The sequence below is a fragment of the Amblyomma americanum genome, chromosome 9 (assembly GCF_052857255.1).
Source record: "Amblyomma americanum isolate KBUSLIRL-KWMA chromosome 9, ASM5285725v1, whole genome shotgun sequence".
Taxonomy (NCBI): domain Eukaryota; kingdom Metazoa; phylum Arthropoda; class Arachnida; order Ixodida; family Ixodidae; genus Amblyomma; species Amblyomma americanum.
In genome coordinates, this window is record NC_135505.1 from 145,076,283 (window position 1) to 145,094,072 (window position 17,790).

The 17,790-nt window shown below is 47.8% G+C and overlaps 2 protein-coding genes and 1 long non-coding RNA gene across 10 annotated transcripts in view; all 3 read right to left on the minus strand.

Moving 5' to 3' along the window:
* Positions 1-7,188, minus strand: part of mv (lysosomal-trafficking regulator mauve) — a 77,711-nt gene extending 70,523 nt beyond the window's left edge. Inside the window, exons 1-2 of one of the 3 annotated variants that reach the window (XM_077637896.1) lie at positions 6,789-7,188; positions 1,319-1,428 (exon numbers count right to left, since the gene is read on the minus strand). In XM_077637896.1, coding sequence (XP_077494022.1) covers positions 1,319-1,405 — 87 coding nt within the window. In that variant the 5' untranslated portion in view covers positions 1,406-1,428; positions 6,789-7,188. Of the gene's footprint in view, positions 1-1,318; positions 1,551-1,632; positions 1,733-6,788 lie in introns of those variants that run through there. The other 2 variants (XM_077637898.1, XM_077637897.1) reach the window with 2 other exon arrangements.
* On the minus strand, positions 3,877-6,059 carry LOC144105698 (uncharacterized). The gene is made up of 3 exons (XR_013308861.1): positions 5,858-6,059; positions 5,611-5,739; positions 3,877-5,094 (listed from the first exon to the last, which is right to left on the minus strand). It is a non-coding gene; the product is annotated as an uncharacterized LOC144105698 (long non-coding RNA).
* A 2,862-nt stretch (positions 7,189-10,050) lies between the features above and the next one.
* whd (carnitine O-palmitoyltransferase whd) overlaps positions 10,051-17,790 on the minus strand; it is a 32,080-nt gene continuing 24,340 nt past the window's right edge. For all 6 annotated transcript variants that reach the window (XM_077637901.1, XM_077637904.1, XM_077637902.1 and 3 more), the window contains exons 9-11: positions 17,442-17,630; positions 12,371-12,677; positions 10,051-10,681 (exon numbers count right to left, since the gene is read on the minus strand). In XM_077637901.1, coding sequence (XP_077494027.1) covers positions 10,616-10,681; positions 12,371-12,677; positions 17,442-17,630 — 562 coding nt within the window. In that variant the 3' untranslated portion in view covers positions 10,051-10,615. The remainder of the gene's footprint in view (positions 10,682-12,370; positions 12,678-17,441; positions 17,631-17,790) is intronic.

A 17,790-nucleotide genomic window follows, 5' to 3' on the forward strand; every position in this document is an offset into this window, starting at 1 on the left:
CCTGCATATTCGGATAAGCCCGTTGTGCTCTATACGGTGCGGGCTGGGCAATTTTATTTTTATTTCTTATTTTCTTCCCACACTAATTTATCTATATTTAGACAGCCAGCGGCAGTGCAAAGTCATTTACTCCACATATAAGAACTGGTGCTGTAAACGAGTGCACTCATGAAACAAATGATTTTTGACTAAAATATACAAGCACACACTTTTCAAAGCATGAACTCTTTCAGAGAAAGTTTTAGGATGCTCTTTCGAACAGATGAAAAATGAACACTACTGACAAATGTCCCAGGTATGAAAAATGCAAGCAAGCAAGCCATATCAGCTGTGTTTCTTTCGCCTTTGTGATCCAGTATTTCATTCAAGGGATGTTTAAATCGAAGCTATATATAATGCATATATAGCCTTGATTGCCACTACACATTCCCAAGGAGTCCCAGATAACTAAGCTTCTTACAGAGATTGACAATATAAAATCATATTTATGAGTAGGCTTCATCCAGGGCGCTCCTTGTTTAGGTATAAATTTCTGAGACAAGATTAGTATCAGCTACATAATCTGAGCTTTTAATAATCATTTCTTAACAACAACTTCTGTATCATTATTGACTTGGTTTCGCACTTTAGAACGATGGAAGACTAGTAAAAAGTGATCAGAATCCAAGCCAATAGCTAGACAATAATGCGAGACATCAAATGTTTACGATATTCAACAAGCAGCAACAAAAACCTGTGCAGGGATCCACTTATATTCTGTTAACGTTTTGCACTGCAATGATTTGTAAGCTGCGGTGGTCAAACTTGCTTCTTGTGGATATTTTACGTTAAAGGTTATGCGTGGCTTACACATTATAACTGCTAGCTCGATGCGAATTGGCAAAATATCTGGGAAAAACCTGTGTACATCTATTTGCAGGCACAGTATATTGATATGCACTACAATGTCGACATGAAGAAGTACATGTGTCTCCACAGTATGACAGCTAGTGCAAAGCAGTGAATGCATGCAGCAATTTGCACCTGATATAAATGCAGTGCACCAGGCAACGCCACTGTATGATATGCGTTCAAAGATGTAGTAAAAATTCTGCGCGCGCGGCCGGATGATCTGTCACAACATGACGCAAATGCAACGACCTGTGCCGACTCTGGAAATCAGAATGCAAAACCGTTAAATCAATCCGCTCAAGCATAGCCGCGGCAGCAACGAAATCAGCGACACAGCTCGCGCGAGTGCACTGTTTCGATCGTGACATGAACCGTGCAGGCAAGCGGCGGCATGAACCGCATAACAAATGTAATTAGCGGGCCTTACCTCCCGACTTCGGCTCGGCGCGGCGATGAATCTGTGCCACGCCTCTTTCAGTCCGCGGCTCACTCGCTTTTCCGGCATCTGGTTCATCGTCCTTGTTTCTGGACATGCCACTGGACGGGAAACATTCGCGGGGGTGGAGGGAGAGAGAGAGAGGAGAAAGACACAACACGGTCGGCGTTACTCCACAGGTGGTCGATCGGTTTCACGCATGAAATCGCGCACAACACACCACTACGCCGCACGTGCGCTGTGATCCTCGATCCGGCGCTACTAAACTGCGTGCAAAAACCTTATCGCAGACGACGGTGACGCACCGTCGCGTGAGTTCAGTGCAGAGGAACACTTCCCCGGCCTTGTACAGGGCGATGGTTCCGTGACATGTCAGTCGCGAGCAAAACCGGTACAGAACAGAAACTACGTGCACCAGTCAGATTTTGCTCTGCATCGCGAAGCACGGCAACTTCTGGGGCGCGATTACGGATCAGTCTCAAAAAACTGTCTCAATATTGAGACAGTGACGTCAAAATGACGACACCGAGAAATGCCGACCGCCGAATCGGCCAATGCGGAGCAAGGAGGCGGTGGGCTCCGCCCCGAAACCACTAATCGCACGACAAGGGACCGTAGACTAATGTTTTGCAGTAAAAACGCAGTGAATAAAAACGAGTAATGTTTTATTTTGCTAAGTAACTGTATTTCAAACCCAACAGCACCAAGCAAAAAAAGCAGTGTTTTCATTTTTGCAATTAAGTTTGCTGTTCAGTCACTTTTTTTGCCACGAAGGTGTGCTGTCAGCGGTATAGCGTGAACATGTTAGTCTGAAAATGAACAAAAACGCAATGAAGAAAACAAGCAATGTATTATTTTGGTAGTAAACTGTGTTGCAATCTCAACAACACGAGGGAAAATTAGAAGCATTCTCAGTTTTGCAATGAAATTTGCTGCAGGTTAACTTCTCTTGCCATGAGGGCGCGCTGGCAGTGGCATAACGTGAACATGGCGGCCTGCAAGAAAACAGCTGATTCCATGGCTAGTTCCTGTTTTTTCGCGTGTCGTCTAAAATCAAGGTACTTTGCGGATGTCTTAAGTGCGCAGAAAAATCTGATTGAAGGCAGTGAATGCTACGGGCCTGCCGAGATCAACTTACAAGCAGCGCTCGGCTCGAAAATCGACGAAGACAACTTTAGTCTGTGTTCTCGGTCGGCGCCTATCGATCACCGAGTGACGTGTGGTTCTGTTTATTTTCTTTAGAAAATACCAGAAAACCATGAATCATCACATAGAAGCAACTGCCGACAGACAGGTGCAGCTGCTGATAGCTTGCAATCTCGGTGCGGGAAATGAGAGCCGACACGGCCTGCCTCTGTGGCAGCACTCTTCTGCCTCGTAACCAAGTGTTGCCGCCCACATCGGGCTAAGCACTTGATGTTCCGTTTGTATTTTTGTAGCTCCGTTCGGTTTATGTTCAGTTGTTGCCGTAGTTTCTTTTTTTTCCTGTGCAAGATGCAGAAATTGTGATGTTTATGCTCCACTTTTTTTAGAGAGAAAGGAAGCACTTGACTTGATAACTTTGCTATTGTCACCGAGGAGAGAACGAGCTTGTTCCATTAACGTTATTTACTGATCATGTAGTAGATCCAGGGTCAACCTGGAAAGAAGTAGTTTGCTTGTATAGAGGCTAATTGCAACTGGGCAGAAAGTTGAGCAAGTTTGTTCATGTTTGCTGGTACACAGCGCTTGAATTGCATATGATCCAGGGCAGTGAGGTAGGTAGGAAAGGGCAGTGATGTGTAATATGTTATTGTATTTTGCTCAGCAGGCGGAGTGATGTTGCTATAACTGGGTTTGGTGAGGGCAGTGTTTGAAGGGCTTTAAATACTTTGCGCAGCTTCTAACATGCACTTCCTTTCAGGTCGGAAGACCACTTGTTTTTTTTTTTTAAATTATGGTCCATCATATCTGAGACACCCTGTATACAGGCCACTCCAGTTTGAAAGGGAACAGCCAGTTGAAAATGACTAGGACATTAAATAACTAGGCGAAAAGTAGCTTGACAGCAGTTGCACTTATCACACATATTATATGATAGCACAAGGAGCTTGTCCGGCCATTCGGCATTGTCACCGTCTCGTGTCATCATGGACAAGACTTCATAGCCCTGTGTTACGCAAACCGAGCAAGGTGTCAGTTATGGGGCAATAACCGAGTGCTCAAAATTTCCCACAATGGAGCTGCATGTATATTCTTAGAGCTGTAGAGCATTTCCAGTAACGGTGTTGCATGATTTGTGATTGTAAACTAACCGCTAATCACACACCATCTCCTTGATGATGTGTCTGTGATGTTTACACATCTTTGTCTATCAGTGAAGATGTTCTAGTCATTCAGCAGTCATTGTAGCCACTGCACCTTACAATCTTTATTATGCATTGTTGTACAGTGGTTTCCTTGCAGTAGGTACAGCTTTTAGCACAGAGCGAAACACCTAGCCACACACCATTACACTAAAAGCTTAGCTTTGGTATTTACACTACTTATATGTGCCAAATTGTTTTGTAGTCTGGAAAATGCATCATGTACACTGTACTATGCCATATTTATTGTACAGGTAGCCTCTGTATGAAAGAAAACATGCACTTTGAACTCAATTATTCAGATTTTTTTTCTTAACTGCACTCAGAAATGCCATACGGTAATTGTACATCAAGGTAAAGTATGCTTGTATGTACACTGCCTTTTCTGCAATAGAAACACTGGTGTCAAATGCTGTGCCTAAAAAAATAAACGCGCTTACTGAATGTATGATGCAATAAAAAACAGCTTTTTGATTCCAACAAGCATCACAAATATTTCATGCCTTATTCCAGCACTACACGTTTGGTTCATGCATGTTCGTCACACAGGTAATGACCACAGGCACTCCACCAAGCTGGAAGGAGGCAGCAGAGAAGGGGCAGGTGGGCTGACATAAGCATTGACAAAAGAGAGTTCAAAATGATGCTTTTCAGAAATTGGGCGAGCTGCTTCAACACCTTTTCCGTCTTCAGGAAGAGACTGTGCAACACGCTGCTGAGGGACTGGAAGATATACTAGCAAACACACTGAAAATGAAGTGGCAGCCGGTGGGGGGCACTTGTTTGTCACTGCTGGCTTCTCGCTGCACACAGGTTGGCCAAGGGCATTACCACATCACACAATTGCTCACACACTTGCAGATGTGTGTTGTGCAATGACACAAGGAAATGACAGTGGCAACAGGGGAAGAGTGCCTGATATGACTCTCTATGCCAGCATGGTGAGTCGTCTCTGGACGCTAGATTTTCCATCGCAACTGCCGCTGCACCATCCCTCGGTACGCCTTCCTCTGGAGACGGGTCGTCCTAGAGAGGCCTAAAGTACAGCACCGCATGCTCTTCTCAGGAGGCAGGTGAGGAGGGATCCCGTCTGTACGAGGCAGCCACCATTTAGAGGTGGCCCGTTGTTATCTGGGTCAGAGGCAGTGTCGCCTGCACCCTCTGCTGATATGGGCACATCCAAACAGAGGCTGTGAAGTGCAGCACGTGCGGTGATGATGTGCACTGTCCACTTCCACTGGCACTGGTGCATCCGGTGCCCTTGAAAGCAACGGAAGCAGCTCTTCGGCACACCAATACAGCGCTCAGCCACAAATTGTGTGAAAGCATGTGGCGTGTTGTACAGGCCTTCTGCTGAGTCAGGTCTGTAATGTCATGCAACTGGTGCAGGCAGCCATGGCTCCAGTGGGTAGACATAGTCTCCTGCATAACAAAAAATGATGCGGCTAAGCATGTCCTTTCTCAGTGATCTCAACAGCATTACAGGACACTCTGCTATACAGTAGAAGACTCACGCCAAGTAGCCCACATCCAGGCTTTGCTGAATATGACATTCAAGAGCATACATACATGCAGGATTTAGATGTATAAGTGAGCACTACTGTAAGGTCAGTCTTTTACCAGCATATTCATATAAATGATGCGCTATGATTGCCTACAAAACACAAGCGCTGTCAGGTGCATTTTGCTTTGGTTTCTTCAACAGGAAAGGCTATGCATTTCAACAATGTAATATGTGTCCTGTGTTTCTGCTGCAATTATATTTAACAAAAGGAAAGGGTGGCAATACACTGTATCATATTGTAAAGTGTCTGCATTTGTGTAACTGTCCAGACTGATTCTTGTAGCTTTAGCAGATCCGGCCAAATGCATAGTGCTGGAGCTCAATAGATGTGACTGAGTTCGCCCGACGGGTGACACGGCTATTTTACTGCTTACCCAGAAAAAAAAATCACCGTCGTCCAGCAGGCCTTCCTCCGCCTCGGAATGCCGCCAGACAAACGCGTCGCGGAAGGATCCGGGTCAGCGCGAGTCCACGGCCAGGATGCACATGTTCGCGCCACAGATCTGAGAAAAAACAAGCACAGCCCGTACTCACTCTCGCTGCCGAGGCCCGCACTTGTAGCTCATGCAATTGTAGCACTTGAACTCATGCGGTCAAAAACAGTGGCCGAGGTATACTCACTATTACGTCCGCAGCGTAGAACCGCTTGCGGCTCGTTCGCAGCACTGCCCCCAGACTCCTTGATAGTGATGAGTGCCCAATCGACACACCCGACGACGCCGGAGATGCTGCCGCGGCGAACGTTTAGGCAAAGGACATCCTCCTTCGCCGCCGCCTTCTCCTCGGGTCTCCTCGGAAAGCGAACACTCCCCTTCTGTGACCCAACGTTGACATTGGTCTCCGCTGCCCTCCGCAAAGGCTTGTTCACAGTCGGTTGGGCTGCGCCGACGTTTTCTTCATTTCCAACGGCGCCTTGAAACCCACCGGAGGCGAAGAAGCCGCAGCGCGCACAGCACCTGCCGCTCCACTGACAGCGCACTCACCCGCGCACTTCCCAGTTCAACGGCGAGTTCGTCGCACAGACACTGCGCAGTCTCCTCGAAATAACTCTCCCGCGCGTCAAAGTCGTCTTCATGCACCCTCCGACACCGTTGCTCGCGCGGTCACCCGCGTATACGACGATGTACAGCCGCCATTTTCTGTCTCAAACGTGTTGATACTACTTTTTCCAGTCTCAAAAAATCGTCTCAATCTGCCGGCATAATTAGATGGCCAACGTCACCACTTCTGCGCCATTTATGACGTCAGTCAGTGACGAAAAAAATCAAAATGGCCGCCGACCAATAGGAGAGAGCCAAATGATATACTTTTTGAGACAATTTCGATTGAGACTGATCCGTAATCGCGCCCCTGGTCAAGGAAGCCCCCAAACACGATTATGTTTCATCCTTCGACTCTCCTCTTGAGTGGAGATCGAAGCCTCCCTGATATGATGCCAGTATACCCAGCGTCCCCCGCCGTTGTCGGAAGTCGCCACAGCGTGCGATAAGGCCCCCCGACAGCGATAAAAGTGGGCGTGCACTGGCCGCGACGCCCGAGTTGCGTAACTTACCCGCCGAGTATCCCACTTGCGATTGGCTATCGCAGCGCAGGCAGTAGCGACCACGGCAATGGCTCAGCGTCCCTTCCTCGGGGGTCGAACTAATCGCAGGTTATTCCCGCGTCGTCGGAGTCCATTTCTTGTGCGTGAGCAGGAGCTAGACTCGCCAAGCAGTCGACGTACCGGCACGTGACTGAGGCGCCACGGGACACCGGGATGTTTTGACGCTCCAGTGGTTCCAGCTTGATGGCATTCGGCAAATGCGCACTGTGCGGAAGACGCACGGGAAAAGGGTCGAAATGAACCGCTGCGGCGACACTCGAGAGAAGTAGGGCCAGCTGTTCCAAATTTAAAACTGTTAGAGCTAACACGGAACAAAAACAAGAAACACAAGCTACGGTAGAGAACGGACAACCTCGGCCAACATGGAGGACCTGCAGCGCCATGTTGTGGCAATGCGACCTACATCTAACGGGTCGTTGGTCAGAGTTTGCGGTTGGGGAGTTTGCAAAAACCTGATATTATTGACATAGCCTTCAACCAATAATTTTTTCACCTCACTTCTCCTACGTCGGAGAAGTTGAGATATTCGTCTGCAGTCAACCATGTCTCCTCGGACAAGTAGGAGCCCGCCCTTGAGGACCTTCTTTTATTATTTGCTTCAATATAAAGTTGTTACCAGCACCACCTACTCGTCACCATGAAACAATGTCTCTTTGTACGACTATTTGCGGGCGAAAAACGGCGATGGCAGTGATGAGCCACGGCGAAGAGGCTAGGGCAGAGAAGATCTCCTACGCGCTGCCATGAGGGCGCTTTTCCCAACATTTACTACGTGTTCTCGTACCAACTAGCTGAACTCTGAAACACCGTGATTCAACCTGGTGTATCAGTTCACTTGGGTGCGCTGACGGTAATATAAACGCCCCATGCCCGTGTCACTGGGTTAAGTAGGCTGACTTTGAGATGGACAGTGAAAGTTCTCTATTTATTGCTTAGACAAACATCAACAAGGCGCAGTTGAAAGCAAGAAATTTTGGTTGGTTATGGGCAGAATGGCTTACTTCGGTCAGCATTTACATTTTTTTTTCTTTTCATTATCATTCACATATGCGCGCCAGCACTTTCACTGTGCCTGGAACATTAAAAAAATTAATGTGGATTAGCTCAGCTAATCCAGGATATACAAATCGAAAGATATCGGCGTTCACTGTGTTCATTGGCGTTGACGTTGACAGTGTTCTAGGCGGCGATGGCTTTGAGCAAAGGAAGGGCGCATAACAGGCTCCCTGGATATGTGGACGCCTCATTCGTGCTTTGATTCGTGGTGAGAGAGAGATGTGGAATGAATGAATGAATTAGCGCTGACAGCGCATGCGGCACTGCAGCAATACCTAGGTCGCAGCGTTCATTTGGTGATCAATCTCTCGCGATCAGCCATTAACTGCATGCCACTTCCCAGGGTGGCAGGGAGGGGCGCTGCCTATCCAGTGTGCGGAACGCAATCAAAGCAGGCTTTTGACACCAACGCCATGTACATGAAAGCGAGATTGAGGTCTCCACTGACCCATGGAGCCGGTTGTGCGCCTTTCCTTTCGTGAAAATGAACAGCCTTTGCAAAGTTGTCAATACGCAAATCAATTCTATGAACGCCGTCGGCTCACTTGTTTTCAGGAAAGGAAATGGCAGCACAGTAACGTACTGTCTCACATATCTCGGTGAACACCCGAACCGTGCCTTGCCCCGCCGCGGTGGCTCAGTGGTTAGGGCGCTCGACTACAGATCCGGAGTTCCCGGGTTCGAACCCGACCGCGGCGGCTGCGTTTTTATGGAGGAAAAACGCTAAGGCGCCCGTGTGCTGTGCGATGTCAGTGCACGTTAAAGATCCCCAGGTGGTCGAAATTATTCCGGAGCGGCTGCGTTTTTATGGAGGAAAAACGCTAAGGTGCCCGTGTGCTGTGCGATGTCAGTGCACGTTAAAGATCCCCAGGTGGTCGAAATTATTCCGGAGCCCTCCACTACGGCACCTCTTTCTTCCTTTCTTCTCTTAGTCCCTCCTTTATTCCTTCCCTTACGGCGCGGTTCAGGTGTCCAGCGATATATGAGACAGATACTGCGCCATTTCCTTTCTCCGAAAAACCAATTATTATTATTATTACTCCACTACGGCACCTCTCTCTTCCTTTCTTCTTTCACTCCCTCCTTTACCCTTCCCTTCAGGCGCGGTTCAGGTGTCCAACGATATATACGAGACAGATACTGCGCCATTTCCTTTCCCCAAAAACCAATTATTATTATTACGAACCGTGCCGTAAAGGATAAAGGAGGGAGGGAGAGAAGAAAGAGAAAACAAAGTTGAATTTTGAGATAAGGCGCGACTGTGGCGGTACACCTGTGGCTCGTGTGACTAGAGCGCGAGAAAAGGCGACAGATTCGGCGGCGGCCACCTGCGGCGTGCGTGACGTCACTCGTGCTCCGACATACGCCGGCTCGCGCGGTGTTTAGCGTAGTGAAGCTTTTCGCTTCAAAATGGAGTAACTTGCACTCGATTATCTACACCTTATGCAATGTACTGATGCTACAAAACAAGGAAAGATCTATTTCTTTATATCTAATAATGTGCACAAGAGGGCATTAATTTTCAGTCCTCCTCAACAAAAAACCACCGAAATGAAAAATTTACATAATCCTAAGTTTTCAGTTCACACCTAAACCAATCTCTGCCTTTGCACATGAGCATAGATCCCTTTTGTTCAGAACCTACCATGTTGCAACTTCAGAGCGACTATAATTTTTTTTGTAAATACGTGCATATTTGGTTTTCTACATTGCACTTTACAGCAAGTTTCTTTTCAATGTACTTTTTGCCATTTTCTTAGGTTGCACACAGTGCATATATGTACTCACCAAGACATTCCTGGGACAAAAATATTTGCCTTCCGGCTTGTCATGCAAGTCATACAAGGTAAAAGTTGCCTAAAAAATGCCTAAAAAGAATACTGAATTAATAACATTCATGTTTTGAACAAATTCCCACAAACGTTGCTTTGTCTTTCTTGCATAGCTGTTTGTGCTGCTGCTCTAGCTATCCATTTACGTTCACCAAAACAACCTACCTGAGCAGCATCCATCACATCCCATATTAAAGTAGAGTTCACACATCCTGAAATTAACTTGTTGCACACCATGGCGCTGTGTAAGAAAAAAAAAATTGTGACTGGGAGTCTGACCATGCTATGACAAGATGACTCAGTAGTGCAGAAAGAAGCGAAACTCTTGTTGCATCTGTTTATTTTGTACCCCCTGGTCTTACAACAAAACGTACATTCCCACCTGTAAATAAAAACACTGCTTTGAAAGAACACGCATGCCACAACAAACCAACAACGTATTGCTGCTTTCACCCCAGATGTTGCAAGGCATGCACCCGGTTTCCCGCAATCGCCCCTAAAAGGCAGATCACTGGAGATGGGATGCGGGGGTGGCGAGAAATTCGAACTTGTTGGCAGTGAGATCCACACATGCCTATTCACCGCACTCTCTCTCATGTTTCACACTGTCCACACAACCATGCCGCACACTGCAAGCGCTTGTTTCAAAGCTCTCCTGGCTTGCAGGAGATTTTTGTCACTTTCTCTTCCTACACGTGCAGGCATTTTCTTTGTTTTTTTTTCTTTTAGTAAAACTCGCGAGTTAAAAAGGGTTGCTGCAGGCTAACAAGCGTCTGCCGCAGTTGCATTGATAGGGCTGGAGGGAAATGGGGTCGGGTGGGCACCACCCTCAACGAAGGCGGCCCCCTGTCCCCCACTGGGCTTGGCTGGCTCCTGTGCTGTGCGCGGTCACTCGAAGAGGGCTCTCATGTCCTTCAGTGACTGCTCGATGTGCTTCGCAAACCGCAGCGAGTCCTGCACAGTGAACACATGAAACACAATGATGTCACGTCCAGGCTGTGAAGAGTAGAAGCAAAAAGAAACAAAGCCATTACAAAGGAACTACAGTCGAGCCCACATGTAACGGCCCCACTTAAGACAAACTTTCGCTTATAACGAACGAGACCTGCGCGACTGTCAAAATAAACATTGTTTCAATGGCCCAAAATCACATATATAACGAATGTCATTAAGCCCTGCTGATCGGTTACAGCGAACGGACAGCGCAAACCCGGCGCCGCGATGAGAGGTAACCTGCCTCCGACCCCTTTGTGCGCCCGGCGTGCGGTATGTTTTCCCCCCGAGACCCTTTCGCGCCGCTCTCGAGCAAGCTACCCTTCCCTGCCGACATGCCTTCCAACACCTTCCAACATCGCCCTCCCGACCCTCCTTGCAACTCCACTCCCCTCTCCTCACTCTCTTGCAAATCCGCGCGTGGCCTCCGCAATGAACCACGCCGCCGTCGCCGCCGGTCGCAGAGGCCACGCTCCGTGAAGCAGGCCTTCCATGGGTGCCAAGAGGTGGCTGCACTGACGCTCATGGACGCCCCTCATTGGTCTCTCCGCTGGCGCTGTGCATCTGTATCTTTAGCAAGATTGGCTTGATTGCGGCCTGTGCACGTTGCACGTCTACCCCATCGCGCACTTTTGTCACTCTTGTTGTGGTGCGGACGTTTTGATGACTTCGTTCAAATCTCGGGCCCTGGTTGTAATTCGGGATGGCGGACGGGAACACCGTACACATTTCCACTGTATACAGCAGTAGAGATGATGAAAGTGGCCTGGGCGGAGGTGACGGCCACTGGCGAGTGGAACTTCTTCCGCAAGGCCGGCTTCGTCGACACAGTGTCTGATGCCGAGCCTGATGCTTCGGAAGATGACCAGCCCGGAGGCGATTTGTGGCAGCACATAGTAGACTCCGACATAGGGGGTCAACAATTGGTTGGAATGATTTATTTCTGTCGATGACGACGCCGACACTGCAGAAACGTGCATGGACGAGGGCATCATTTCTGAAGTGCGGGACGAGAGTGACGTGGCAGAATCAGATGAGGATGAAACTTCGGAGCCAGCACCCATAAGCGCGCCTGTAGCAATGAGCGATATAGAGAGCCTCAGATAACTTGTCTAAGCCAAGGACCTCGGCGATAGCACGGATCTGCGCTGCAGAAACAGACGTCCATCACGGACTTTTCGCAAAGAAAAAATTTTGCGTTTTGACAAGCAACTGTCTTTAAAGCTGTGGTCCACTTACTACGAACTTCGGGATATAACGAACGGACGCTGCGTGACGCTCATGTTCATTATAAGCGGGCTCGACTGTAGTACCGTTGTACACAAATGGCTGCCAACAAGTGCTCATACGGTTCTATGCCTGCGAGAAGGCACATCGGGGACACAGTTGTGCCCCATACTAGGCTCACAAGTCACCAATGAGGAGACCAGTGCAGGTCAGTGCGGTAAACAAATGTGGTAGTAGATTATAGCCACCACCAAATGTTACCTCTTCGTAAACTTTAACCACACATCAGTTTCTGCTCACACTTAAATGCTTTAAACATTTCTGTTTCTTTGAAAAAGAGGAAGTAGTACTACAGACAGTGCGATCTTTGCCGAGTGTGACACATCAAGCTGCACACACACATACACAAGAGCCAGTGCTTACAGTCTCTGGTGATGAGCGCTTGCTGGACACGTGGAAGAAGAGGTGGTCCTCTCCCGCGATGAGGTACGAAACACCGTAGCCATCGTCAGCCACCGGACCGAAGCCACCGCCGGCCGAGATGAAGTCCGGGAACTTGCTCAGGTCCAACAGACTGGTCTGGTTGTGAGGTGTCTGGCTTGTGGAGAGGCGCCACGGCTCACTGAGGACCTCACGGAGGAATGGTGAGTCTACCTCCAAATACTTGGAGACCACGTACAGGCAGAACAGGTGCCGGTCAATGCCCTTGCCGCACATGGCGTCCTGGTACCTGCAATCCCAAGCACAGTGCTTTAGAAAGCTTCTTTTTGCGTGGTACAAACCTGATCCTTGTGAACTTAAAAGGTGCCGCCACCTGGTTCACCTTGCCATACATTGCATGCAGGTGCCTGCAATCACAAGCGCTTTTCTTAAAGACCAACTGCAACAAAACTTATTGTGCGGTAAAATGGCTTTTCTAGCAGTATGACAAGAGAGCCCTAAAAAAATAAGACAGCATTCATAAAAGAAGTGAGTGCACCAGAATCGCTTGCTAAAATCATTGTTTTTCAAATAAAAAATCGAAAGAGGGCAGCCATTAAAATATGTCAGAAATAATAACGTCGAGACAAGAACACATTGACCACCTAGCCCCCTGGCTACGCCATTTTGGCAGCTCACTGTTGCCCGTAGAAACCACAGCAAATGTGCATGGGTTACACGCATGTATCGTGAGCGATGGCAACACCGACTGCATTAATTTACCATGCTGCGAACAAACGCCTGCAAATAGGCACCATTTTTCGTTATGCGTTGATTGTGTTCATCCTTCTTTCACCGAAGAGAGATGGCACTACTGGCAAGGCATTTGTGAAAACCGTTTTTTTGCCCGAATTCTTATCAAATTTAGCACTGACCCTGCCAGAACACCACATGGAAGGAAACAGATCAGCATATGCCGCACATCATTTGTTGTTTGTCGTACTTCGGGAACACATGCAGAGCGCGTGTTCATGCCCTCAACAGCTACACAACGTTTCAACGTGGTAACTGCACCTGATATTTCGAAAAACTGTGCCACAGTGCCAAACCATGAACTGCCAACCTGAACTTAATAGCCTTCAGCCTTTCGCTCCATGCCATGCTTAATCAGTTTATTCCTAATGGGACTGGATGGAGGAGAGATTATGTTTCTTTGTCCTAACGTCATATCCGGTAAGCAGCATAACTGGCTAACACACCACCGAGTGCAAGTGCTGTTACAGTAGAACTTTTTAAATGCTTTTAAAAACAGCACTACAGTAGGATCTAGATTATATAAATCTCATGGAATTGCAAAAAATATTTTTTTAAAATGAACAGAATTCATACAGAAGCACTGGAAATGCATTTACGCACATCTATCCATGGCTGAGGGGACTTATTTATGGCCACACAGCCACCGCTCACAGTTCGTGTGTCTACCTGAAAGACTGGCAGTCACGAAGTTTGCGATATGCAGGTTGTGCACTGCCGCTCACTGCCTGCAGCGCACAGTGCACGACTGGCAATCACAGCTTTGGCGATATGCAGGCGGTGCTTAGTGCTCGACGGTGCAGCCGCGGCTCGTGCGTGTGTACCATCGATAGTAGCACTGAAGAGTGTTTGGTACAACCGAAATTTTCCGCATTGTGCACAATGTACTCCAGTCAAGAAATTTTACAATTTCATGTCATCCTGACATTCATATCAACCATGATCATACCTTGCGATTCTACTGTAGTTCTCTAACCAGCATAGAATTATGTTACAATTTGTTTATGACTTACTATTTATGCATTTTATTTAAAAGAAATTCTAGGCAAGGTAAAACTTTGTTGCAGTTGGCCTTTAAGAGAGTTTTTTCCTTTACCTGGTGCGAACCAAGTCCCTGTGAACACAAAGAGTGCTGCTACCATGTTTGAAAATGCAGGTTGCATCACGTGTTGCATGCATCATCAAGAGACAGATCAGGGGCCGTATTACGCACCTGTCACAAATTCTGTCAAAAGTTATTGACAGTGATGTCAAAATGAGGAATCAGCCAATTACAGCAGGGCGGTGCCCCGAGAGCATATTTTTTTTCAGGGTGAGGAACCGTCTGCTAAATTTTTGTAAAAAGAAATAAGAAATAAGCAGCGATCAAAATAACTAATATTTTATTTTGCCAAAACATAGTGTTTGAAGTTGGAAAATATTAAGCAAAACAAAAAGTGTTCGAAGTTGTGCTATTAAATTGGCTGGTGGGTAGTTTTTGCTGCCGTGGGGATGCGCTGACGGCGGTAAAACGTCAAGACGCTTTGCACGAAAGCAGCCAATTCCACGCCGTGTTATTTTTTACACAGCGTCTGAAATCAAGCTACTGTGCGGCTGACCTAAATGCACAGAAAAATTTCAACGAATGCAGTAAAGACTACATGCCTACTGAGTGAACTTGCAAGAAGAGCTTGGTCCGAAATCGACGAAGACAACTTGTTGAAGTCTGTGTTGTTTGGCTCTTTCGATCAATGACAAAAATGCCAAAAGGTGAGGTGTTGCAGTATGTAATATCTGGTTGTCTGTTTCTTTTCCCTTGGGAAACAGAAGAAGACCACAAAGTGTGATTTGCTGTGAAAAATGAAGTGCTTTGCCAAGCGTGTTTTATTTATGTGGCACAGAGGTGACCACGGGAACCCGCCCCTTCTGCGAGCTAAGTTAGCAGATTGCCTCCAACACCTGCCGCACGCATTTCCTTACCATCGGTTGTGCGATGCCGACGTGCGCCTCGTTACAAATGGCAGGTTGAAAGCCGCCCGTGGCAAATAACCGCCGTGCACACAGCACCTGCCGCCATACCGACAGCGCGCTCGCACGCAAACCTCCCAGTTCATCGGCAACTTCGTCGCACAGCCGCTCCAGAGTCTGCTTGTCCAGTTGAAAAGGCGTCGAAACAGCTTGTCCGGCAAGTCAAACATCATCAAACGTGTCTTCGTGCGCTCTCCTTTGCCCTTGCTCGCGCCGGCGCAGCCGCCTCACTCGTATCGCCGCCTACACCGCCGCCATTTTCTGTCACAAACTCAACGGTCATATTGACAGCCTCAAAACTGTGACAAAAAACTGTCAATAAGCGCCTGCATAATTAGGTGTGCAACGTCACCACTTCTGCCACATCCGTGACGTAACCTGCAGCCACCCGTGACGCAAAAAAGCAAAGTGGCCGCCGGCCACGACCGACCAATAGGAGCGAGGCTAATTGACACCTTTTTGACAAGTTTTTGACAACTTTGCTCACTGACAGTTCTGTAATACGGCCCCTGGATTGCAGCTTTCCAAAACGCGTAAAGGCACTTCCAAGAGGCCAGGCTTCAGTCGAAGTTTAGTGGGCACTTTGAGAACCATGAATGTGTTGACTGCTTGCACATTGTACATGCTGCATTGCTTAGCAACGTGACTTGGGACTAGTACTTTCATAGTCAATATAACCAATGTATTATGGCAGATGTACGGTCTTGATCAGGAACACAAAAAAAATTCACAGGGACACCCGATTCCATTATGTGTTGGCAATGAAACAACATTAGCAGCTGTTGATGCTAATCTGCACTTCTGGGCTGATGACGTCACTTCCCTCTAGCCAATAGAAATGCTCCCATCTGGTGACAATTCTGTGTTCGTTACATCAATGTTTGACAACTTCCTGTGCACTCAATGCAACAGGCAACGTCATTGAAGATGTCAAAAAAAGACCTGATGGGCATGTTTCAGATAATACCGTAAAAACCGGAATATAGGTCGAACTTTTTTTCAAAAAACCATGGTGAAAAGTCGACCCCCGTCTTATATACCGGTCATTGGCAGAAAAAATACGGAAGTCTTGCAACAATGGGTGGCTGAAGTCAGCAGCCTCCATCACCATCGCCATCAGCAGCAGTGCCGCCATTTTGCGTTTCAGTAGATGCAAAGCGGAAGCTAACGGCAATTTACCGTCGCCTTCAAGAAAAACACGATTGAGTACGAGGAAGCTCACGGGAACCTGGCGGCACAGCGCGAATTTGGAGTATCCGAAAAGAGCATTCAGTACTGGCGGAGGCAGAAGCTGCGTATTACAACTTGCAGCAACCAGAAGAAAACATTTCGTGGGCAGACCGTGAAGGAAACGTTGCGCTGCGAGCAAGATCGCTGCCTGTGACTGCCGAATGCATCCGCGTGAAAGCGGCAGAGATCGCGCGTGCCTCTAGACTCACGAGGGCGCAATTCAAAGGCTCGCCATCCTGGTTGCGGCGATTCATGAAGAGGAGGGCTTTGCTCTACGGCGCCGTACTTGCCTGTGCCAGAAACAAACACGCGGGCCGATTGGTGCGCGATATTGTTAAAAAATTTGCCGGGTGTACATACAAGCAGCATTTAAATGAAATTAAATACTGTCACCATTGTGCAACTTCTCGAGTCGCATTTGTTTCAAAGTAAGGATGTCTTTCGGTACTTTTCCCATTGAAAAAGATCTTTTTCATTTTTAGAATTGGTTAGTTAGGGAGTCGACCTATATTCTGGTCCGACCTATAGTCCGGTTTTTACGGTATTCACTGCAATGCAGCGCTCATGTAATGGTGAAGGCTGCTGGTTAAGACAACATAAAGATGTGGTCACTCTGAGCACCAACATGGTCAAGATTGGTTTTCCTCTGGTGCTGTGTTGCAGGTGACCATGGGATTTTTCCACTACGACATATCATGCCAACAGCACTGATGCCAACAGCAGACGATGCCAACAGCAGGCGATGCCAACAGCAGACGATGCCAACAGCAGACGATGCCAACAGCAGACGATGCCAACAGCAGACGATGCTAACAGTACTGATGCTATGTGCCTAAAGAAGGTATCTCACACAGTGATCATTTCATAAAATTATCGCAGCTCCACCCGACCTTGCGAAGAGGCCAGACGTCAACGATGAAGACGATGGCCCACCGCTAATCTCATTGAGATTTCAATAAATGTTTTTCTCTCTCTCTCTCCACCAGGGAAGGCCAACATGCTTCCTTCTGAAGAGTAGCCTCACCCTTTCTGGTGCTGCCTGCAAGCAGCGCCGAGTTTGTCCTTCTTCTCCTGCACCGTGGCGGTCGGGTCCTGCATGGCCAGCACCCAGGCCCGAGACTCACAAGTGACCGGACGCACCGTCTCCGTCCGGCCCTCCCGGAAAAGCCGTGTCATCGACGCCTCGTATGTCAGGCTGAAGCGTCCAGCATCTCTGCACATATACAGAGCAAAATGCATTCCCCTTACAGACACAGGGTGCAGGCAGTTTCATGCATGACCAGTTTTGGATTACATTCCCACTATTTGTGAATGCCGTTTACAGATCAATGTTTATAACCATTAAAACTTCACAGAAGCAAACCTTCATCCAC